The sequence below is a fragment of the Helianthus annuus genome, chromosome 4, assembly GCF_002127325.2.
Source record: "Helianthus annuus cultivar XRQ/B chromosome 4, HanXRQr2.0-SUNRISE, whole genome shotgun sequence".
Classification (NCBI taxonomy): Eukaryota; Viridiplantae; Streptophyta; class Magnoliopsida; order Asterales; family Asteraceae; genus Helianthus; species Helianthus annuus.
In genome coordinates, this window is record NC_035436.2 from 90,513,937 (window position 1) to 90,523,532 (window position 9,596).

Below are 9,596 nucleotides of genomic sequence, written 5' to 3' on the forward strand. Positions count from 1 at the left end.
CAAGCTCCCAGATGAAGTGCCTGTCACCCTCAATGATTTTAAGAAATGGTTTTACGACAGCAGGACTGGTGAAGCTGTAATAAGATCCAATGAAAATGTGGATATTCGTATTCTGGATCCGATGGATGTTTTTATGTTTGGGCTCTCAGATCTAACAATATTGAACGCTAGTCGTATAAACGTGGGAGCTGGTAACGCAAACATGGAGGAGGCAGCGTTATTTCAGAGAGCGGTGGAGCGAGCCTGGAATTTGAAAAGGGAAATGTTAGATCTGGTAGACAAGATTGAGAAGAGGAAAGAAGCTGATGAAAAGAAGAAAGAAGCAAGGAATAAGAAGAAACATGAACGCAAGAAAGAAAAATCTTCTGCTACAACAACAGAACCCACTACAACATTACCACCTCCGGCCTTATCCACATATGAGGCCACTGTGGAGGATCAACCTATTTGTGAAGCTGTCATTACTCAAGAAACTCCAGATGCACCAATCGAGACCGAGGCACCACCAGAAACAACAACGAATGAAGAAAATCCAACAGAGCCTGAAAAGCGAGCTACAGAGAATCCAGCGGTCACAACTGAAGAATGAAAAGACAAGTATGCAACGATCTAGGGGGGATATTCTTAGAACTTTTGAGATCATTGATACTTGTGCTGGATTAGTTTAGTCACAGTTTGTAGCTATTTTGAATGTACAAGGGCTTATTTTGTAAATCTCTAGAAGTTAGGTTCCTGACCTAGTGTAGATAAGATTCCAGCAAATTTATAAATTTGCTGGCAGATCAGGAACACTATAAATAGCTCATACCTTGTAACCAACTCAAGCTTTTGGCTCTTGAATGAATATTGGTGTTGTTACATTCTTGTGTTGATCTTGTGCTCAAATCTGATATCCAAGGTGTTTTATTGTTAGATCTTATTGTTTGGATTCAATACAACACTTGTTGTATTCATTAATCCATTAGCTTCACCTTCACCTTTGATCTTTCTTAACTTTTCATATCTCAAACACCTAATCAATAGGTGTTATGGGTTAAAACAACCAACCACTGTGATCCGGATTCGTTTTGGGATCTACACCATAGCGCGTTCGAAAAGCCGTTTTCGGAACATCATCCTCTCGGACTCTCACCTGATGATAGCCCGATCTTAAGTCGATCTTCGAATAAAAACTTGACCCTTGCAACTGGTCAAACAAGTCGTCGATGCGTGGCAATGGATAACGGTTCTTGATGGTCACCTTGTTGAGTTCCCGATAATCGATGCACATGCGAAAGGACCCGTCCTTTTTCTTTACAAACAACACAGGGGCTCCCCAAGACGAAGAACTGGGTCGAATAAAGCCTCTGTCCAACAACTCCTGCAGCTGGTTAGACAGTTCTTGCAATTCCCCAGGTGCTAAACGGTAAGGAGCACGAGCAATTGGAGCTGCTCCTGGTGCAAGTTCGATCTGAAATTCTACTTGGCGATGAGGAGGTAAGCCAGGAAGCTCCTCAGGAAATACATCGGCGAATTCATGTACCACTGGCAGATCCTCGATCTTCCTTTCTCCTGACGGAGTATCCATAACAAGTGCCAAAATAGAAGGATACCCCTTTCGTAGGCATTTCTGTGCTTGCATAGATGAAATAATACCAACCATCACACCACTGCGATGCCCCTGAACCAACAATGGCTCTCCTTCAGGTGTAGGGATACGCACAATCTTTTCCTTACATAGAATCTCAGCTTGGTGCTTGGATAGCCAATCCATACCAACCACTATATCAAAACTACCGAGGGTAATAGGAAGAAGATCAATATCAAATACTTGACCCACGAGATCTAGTTTACACCCAAAAAGGACATGCGAAGCTTCTATCGTTTTACCATCGGCTAATTCTACTACTTGCTTAACCTCTAAAGGTGTGGGAGTTAATCCTAGTCGCTGGCTAAACTCTAGGGACACATAACTCCAATCGGTACCGGAATCAAATAACACAGAAGCAATAAGATTGTTCACAGAAAACGTACCAGCCACGACATTGCCGTCGTTCCTAGCATCCCCAGCCCCGATCATGAACACCCTTCCACGAGCACTGTTGCCCCCATTGTTGCCATTGTTGTTGTTGTTTCCAGCATTGTTGTTATTCTGGCGGTTGTTATCGTTGGCGTTCTGATTCAACTGAGGGTAATCCCGCTTGAAGTGGCCCTCATCCCCACACTGATAGCACCCTTTCTTAAAACCCTGATTCTGCTGAGGTGGCTGCCTCTGCTGTCTCTGATACTGCTGGTTTTGCTGCTGTTGATGTTTCGGCTGCGGGGCCCTACAATCTTTGGCCTCATGGCCCACTTTCTCACACCTGCGGCATGCCCGGGCGCACTGCCCGTAATGATGATAGCCACACTTGTTGCACTGTGGCTTCTTCCTAACATAAGAACCCTGATTTTGGCTACCTCCTTGGCCTTGATTGACGGAAGACGACTGACTGATACTGCGGTTGATACTTTTTTCTGGCCTTTTCTGAGACTGGCTAGCATTAGTTGCTTTGTCAACATCGTTCCATTTCCGCTTGTTGTCACTAGCGGGTACAGTTGCGGTGGATGTAGCAGCAGTAGTGGCAGAAACACGCGGTGGTAGTGAATTACTCTCCACTTATTGATCAACAATCTTGTGAGCCAAACGAACAATCTATGTCAAGTTATTGAGATTTGCTGCAGTAACTAAACCCTTCACTCGTGGAGGTAATCCCTTGATGAACAACTCAATTCTTCGAGGCATGGGTCGGGACATATTCGGGCACATGTCCGCCAACTCATACGACCGCTTTACGTATGCTTCAATTTCAGATCCCACCATTTTCAGGTCATAATGCTCGTTTTCCAGTTTCTGGATCTCATCACGAGGACAATACTCCTCCCTGATCAATTCCTTGAAGTCGTCCCAAGTAGTGGCGTTTGCTGCCTCAATACCCAACAGCTGGACCTGGGCATTCCACCATGTCAGGGCACCATCCTCAAGCGTGTCCGTAGCATACTTCACCCTGTCCCCAGCAGGGCAGTTACACATAGCAAACACAGATTCTGCCTTCTCGAACCATCGCAGGAGTCCCACAGCCCCTTCAGTCCCATTGAAGGTCTGTGGCTTGCAATCCATGAACATCTTGAACGTACAAGCAGGCTGGTTGTTTTGATGTTGCGCTTGTTGACCTAATGGACGAAAGAAAACACATTACAGGGGTAAGAGTCGTGTACGTGACACAAGATTAATGAATATTTGGCACATTTCGTACCAGCTTGGTAGGCTGCCAGAGCCTCAGCCACACGTGTGTTTATCAGATCAGTCAACTCAGCTTGAGTCATGTTGATGTTACCACGTCCGTGTCCTCGTCCACTCATGATTCTATATATGGAAATGAACCGATTTAGGAGTCGAAATGACGTGAAAGTCAAGTATCACGTTGATATCTACGTACTACCAAGTTTACACATAATAAGGCAGAACCCTCATCACGCTCGTTAAGCCTCACTGGGACTTACATGCACCTCACGTTATTATTAAGTGTGCACCCATAATAATAAGGCAATTTGCATACTTATCTCAGTGCCTCTTAGCTTGCGCTAGAAGTTTCCCCCGTTCAAATAACACAACGAAAGGTATCACAAGGTTACGATTCACATAAGTCGAAGAGTAGTGTCACACTGTCAAGTCACCATAGTATCTAGTGTGTCGTGTCATGCAAGTTTTGAGTGTGTGACTGCTAAACAAGTAATGCATAAAGTAAACAGAAGACGAACCTTGCAATCTGGAGCTGAGTGTCATGATCGATTCTCGAAGGTGTTCGGTTATAGTCTGGTTTTACAAAAACGTTTTAAAACCTAGTTCACTATAACCAGTGGCTCTGATACCAAACTATCACACCCCCAAAATACCACATGCGGAAACACCGCGGGAGGTGTGACGTACCAGGATCCAAGCCACCAATCACATTGAACCACGCACAGTATTTAAATAAAATATTTCATTAATTACCAATTATAAATCCATAACATAAGTTTAAACCAAAGGAGATGTTCAGCGGAAGCATATAGTAAATTGTAAACCAGCTGTTTCATAATAATTGTTCAAAACCAATGTATTAAATATATCCGAGAGTCTCGATCGATGACCACTCCGGCACTCCCAGATAGCAAGTCCATGTCAAGCAATCTAACGACCTGCAAGCATGCAGACAAGTGTGTCAGACGATGCTGGTGAGTTCAAAGTTTTGTTAACGCGTTTAGTGTAGGATCGTGTTCTCGACCTAACGAGTCGTTCAGAGGTGTTCTCCTATGTTTCAGATGCGGAATAATAAGAAACGTAGGTAGAAATAGCTTGTTCTTCACTTTAATCTACTGTTGTATTGATTTATCAATGTTTACAGCTCAAACATCACACCGGCAGCACCTCGGTATGGAAATCACAAAAGTTGTAAATGAGATTCGCTTTAAGGGTATATATAGGGTGAGGGTTTCGCTTATGTGTACATGACACATAAGCGAAATCTCTAACTTGTCATCCAAGCGAAACCTCTATCTATGTCCCTTCAAGCGAAACCTTTACCTAAAACCTATACAATCTCATATTTTCTCGTATATTGAGCCCTAATCTATACAATACAATATATGACTCGATTCAAGACGAAATCAACAGATGTAGTGCACCAACAGACTCCCCCTCAGATGTTGATGGAGTCGTTCATCACCATACAGTGACTTCACATCTTCTGTCTTGATCAATCTTTGGGCTTTTCTCACTTCACCAACAGAAGACTCTTCTTACTCTCATTCTGCTCAGGTATCTTTAGACTCCCCCTCTCGATTTGCTGGCATTCCTTTGTTCATCAGCAACATCTTCAGGATCTTTGTCTGGCCTAAACAGGTTCTCAGGATTGATTTCCAGAATCGAAATTTGGCTCTCTTTCATTAGTTCCAAAAATGAAACCTGGCTATACCTGCACATTCTTAACCCAGCAATAAGATTTCTCAATTTAATCATTTTGTGTGCACCAACAATAACTCTCTCTCAAATCATTTGAATATGATGAACCACTTGTTGATTTGAAAACTATCTTTTAACAATTTTACACTCTCCCCCTCACAACAATGTCATCATGTTTAGCACTTGGAACTTTGAAAATCAGCTTTCCAACATCAGTTGTCGAAAATCTTTTTGATCTTTTCAAGAATTTATGCTAAAACCCACACAAAATCTTTTTGGATTTTTCAATATAAAGAAATGAAATACAGAGAAGAAATATGTACAAACAATATTTTTGTGAGTTTGTGTAAGAGGATCATATCAGTTTATGAGACATGTCACTAATACCGTTAAGTTGTATTACATTTTAAGTTCTAAACAATTTACCTAGATTGTCAGTATATCGGTCCACTGAAATTTTCACACAAAGTTCAACTGATCCGAGATACGATATTAATATTTTAAGAACTTAAACTTATCTGTGTGTCCCACTACTTGAATATACTCCCGTATTCAGATCCCAATATTCAGTCTTACAGGTGAGTATACCACAGCTGATATCTGTATAGGGGTTAGATGCGAGGGCCGTGAGAGCTCAGGTCGATACTTCCGTATACGCAGAGAGATGACGGCTTCGACTTTTGGTGTGTCCCCTTTAGAGGATCTTTTAATTTCAACAGCAGCGACTATCAATTTTGTTGTTTCATCAGCATGCTGAGGGTGAAGCTATGTTTCAAGCTTTTTGCGGAAAGCATTATCCGGGGACTAGGTCAGTACTTCCATACAACAGAAGTCCCGGGATAATACCCCAGATATCACTGAGCATAAAGACCTAGTATCTCAGAATAAGGGACCTTTCAAACAAGATTTCAGGGGTTACCTATATATCCAAGTTTGTGTTAACCCACAGAACAAACAAGTTTGAAATTTATGTTTATATCTCGTCACAATCTACTAAATGTGTAAAAACCTACTGACATATCCACAGTAAGACTGTTTATCACATTTTAACATTTCAAATCTTTAGCATGTTGTGACAGCCTACTGATGTACTATCATTTTCCTCTTCTTCACAACGAAACTCATTTTTGAATTTTATCATGTTTTTGGCTTTTTCAAATTTTCTAATGTTTTTGGATTTTTCAGAAATATCTACTCCCCCTAAAATGCAAACACATTAAAGAAATTTGAAAAACAAAACTAAACTCTTAACCTACTTGAAGAAAATTCAAAACAAACTGTACAAAAACATGACAACTGATATCAAATCGCCTCAATTCTGTGACAACTCGAATTTCCAAGATTTTATTACGCATTTATTGCACGTTTGTTGATTGTTTAATTGTTTGCTTGCACACTTGGTTTACTGTGTAACTGTATACACTTTGATACAATATAGTGTTTTGTGGTTGTGCATGATTATGTGTTACTTGTGAAAGATGTGGCAAATAATGGAATGTGGTGATGAAATTGTAATAAACAATACTTAAGGGTGCCTAGGGTTGATAGTGAAACTTTAATAACTTAAAACCCTAATCTCTTTCACTAATCATTCCCTAATCATCATTAGAAACCAAAACACGTACTTTCATCTCCTCTAATCCTCTCTACAACCATCTCTTGGATTTTGCATCAAGTTGGTTACCAATCCATCTAGAATTGAATCAAGGTAATTGTTTAAGCATTTCTTGTGATTGTTTGAGTGTTATTGATCCTTGATTATGTGATTCATGTTAAAAACCCTAGTTCTCCATATATGATAGTTCTGTGGATGTTGATTGAATCTTGAATATTGTGAAATAATATTGATTTGTGGTGTAATCGTATGCTTATGTCAAGATGCTTGGTATGATATAACTGTTGAATGAATTGGATGAATGATGTTCATAATTAGGGTTTCACGATCAAGGAAAAATGAAAACGTAACTGATGAAATCGTATTGAACATGAATGTCTCGTATGAATTACTGTTAGTTGTTCTGAGTTTATGATAATATGTAATGCCTGAGTTTAAATGAATATATATTGGTCCGAATTAAATGATTTGATATTGTCTGAGTTTAAAGAATTGATGTGATCTGAGTTTGAATGGTCCGACTATAATAGAATAGATGTGGCCCGAGTTTAATGTATGGAACATGTCCGAGTTTAATTGTAATCACATGGTCCGAGTATAATAGCTCGTCTATTGGTCCGAGTATAATCTTGTCTTTGGTCCGAATATAATTGATGGACATTAAGTCCGAGTATAAGGAGCCACTTATGTCCGAGTTTAATAACCCTATGATTGTCCGAGTTTAATCAATGCAATGCTTGCCCGAGTTTAATCAATACCATGCTTGTCCGACTTTAATTAATGTACTTGGTCCGAGTTTGATGGTTAGATAGTGGACCGAGTTTATTGATCTTATAATGGACCGAGTTTAATGTCACCCATGCTAGCCGAGTTTAATTAATCAATTTGGACCGAGTTTAGTGATAAATAATTGGGCCGAGTTTAATGGATTATATACTGATGGACTACCTATTGGACCGAGTTTATAACATGATCAACCATGTCCGAATTTATATACTGATTATGTGTCTGAAGCTGTATGATTTCATGTGCTATCAGGGTTTTGAACAGGGGAGACCCCCCCCCCATATTTGTCTGATGCATGATCCTGTATATGCTCGTATGAATTACGCGAATTGTATGAATTACGTGAATTGTATGAATGGGTTAACTGTTACGTGATTCATGATCGATACATGATATTGGTTATTAAGCACTATGTGACATTAGATTACATGCGTATCATTGCGAACATGAACTGATTTGTTATACGTGCATACAATAGGACTTGATTAATTACTTGTGAGTGCATAACCTAGCATACCGAGCAAACCAAGGTGAGTTCACACTCCTACTAAGGCATGGGATTCCCGGGTCGTGGGAATGGGTTAAAGGTTTCAATTGACTTATAACGTACAAACGTTTTTCCTAGACTATCACCTATCATGGTCCTCGGATGTCAGGACGGTTCCGTAGGTTGGGATAACACCTACGTGGTTCCGTAGGTTGGATAACACCTACGTGGTCATATGCCATTACTGCCTCGGATGTCAGGCACGCACGTAAAACCTACGTGTACGCATTACTTACTTCTATCCTCGGTACAAAGGATACGTACGTGAAACCCACGTACACCCTATACGCGCTACTGTTCTCGGACGAAGAACAGGGATAATACGAATAGTCTAGTGGTCACATAACATGGGAAGCCCCCACCTGTATAACTCACTATTGGCCCAGTAGAGCCACCCGTTACTTATTGTTACTCATTTACTTACTGTGAACTCGCTCAACTAGTTTGTTGATCATTCTGTTACATGCCTTGCAGATCGTTAGGTACTTGGAGCTTGTACTGGAGAAGCGGGTCGTTGTGGACAAGGATCGTGGTTTCTACGTTGAACTATTATGACTTTTAAAACTATTAACTATTGTTGGATTATTTACTATGCTTCCGCTACACTCTGAAACTATGGTTATGTTTTGAACACCTATCGTATTGGATGGATGGTTTACATTTATTTTACTTAATATTAATTACATGTTCAATATGATTGGTGGTTTGATCCTGGTCAGTCACGCTCCCAAGCGGTGATACTCCGCAGGTGGATTTTGGGGGTGTGACAGATTGGTATCAGAGCCATTGGTTATAGAGAACTTGGTTTTAATATGGAAAAACGTTTTTATTAAAACCAGACTATAACCAGAACAGTGCTCTCAACGATCCACAACGACGCTTCGCTCCACGTGCAAGACTCGACATCCTAGGTAATAAGGTTTATGTTTATTGCCTACATGCTAGAACTGCATAGAACTTTGCTCGTAGTATGCTTACATTACTTTGCTCACTACTTGTTATTGCTTGAGAACACTTACGTGCTTACACTCTTCTGTCATCGCACTATTCGCGAACTTTTCTCACTTATGTTGCCTTTGATGTGAAGACCAATGGCCGCACGAATTAACATGACTCAAGCCCAGCTAGAGGCTCTCGTTGCTGCGGCAGTTGCAGCCGCTCAAGCAGGTAGTATACCCTGCAGTATAGACACTAGGATCTTTAGATCCTACATTAATTCTCGTATTTAACTTTGCCCTATTCGTACACAATAGGTCAACCCGCTCAACAACAACCTGTGTGCACCTTCAAGAATTTCATGGATTGTCGTCCTAACACGTTCAGTGGCACGGAGGGAGCAGTTGGACTCCTCCATTGGTTCGAAAAGCTCGAGTCAGTTTTCGAGATGTGTGAATGCCCTGAGGCTCGCAGGGTGAAGTTCGCTACTGGCACACTTGAAGGGATTGCGCTCACTTGGTGGAACGCACAAGTGCAGATCTTAGGGTTGGCAGCTGCTAACGCCACACCCTGGAATGATTTCAAAGAACTGATCAAGAGGGAATACTGCACTAGAGAAGACATTCACAAGTTGGAGGACGAGTTGTATAACTTGAAAATGGTTGGGTCGGAAATCGAAGCTTACACCAAGAGATCAAATGAGTTGGCTGTGTTATGTCCAACTATGGTGGACCCTCCATACAAGCGAATTG

General features: G+C 41.0%; 1 protein-coding gene across 1 annotated transcript; it reads right to left on the minus strand.

Moving 5' to 3' along the window:
• Nucleotides 1–717: 717 nt before the first annotated feature.
• Nucleotides 718–2,839, minus strand: LOC110914281 (putative uncharacterized protein DDB_G0288537). Its single transcript, XM_022159080.1, has 4 exons — nt 2,710–2,839; nt 2,014–2,634; nt 1,405–1,938; nt 718–737 (listed from the first exon to the last, which is right to left on the minus strand). The coding sequence occupies exons 1-4, from the start codon at nt 2,837–2,839 to the stop codon at nt 718–720; spliced, it is 1,305 nt and encodes a 434-aa protein (XP_022014772.1).
• Nucleotides 2,840–9,596: the final 6,757 nt, after the last annotated feature.

Bases quoted from the DNA above. Each gene is read 5' to 3' on its own strand.
- LOC110914281 (XM_022159080.1), bottom strand. From the start codon at position 2,839: ATGGTGGGATCTGAAATTGAAGCATACGTAAAGCGGTCGTATGAGTTG. The intron at 1,939-2,013 runs GTACGTTTTCTG...ATGTGTCCCTAG, and splicing joins CGACGGCAATGTCGTGGCTG to AGTTTAGCCAGCGACTAGGA. The intron at 738-1,404 runs GTTTAGCACCTG...TATCTACACTAG, and splicing joins AATTGCTCGTGCTCCTTACC to GTCAGGAACCTAACTTCTAG.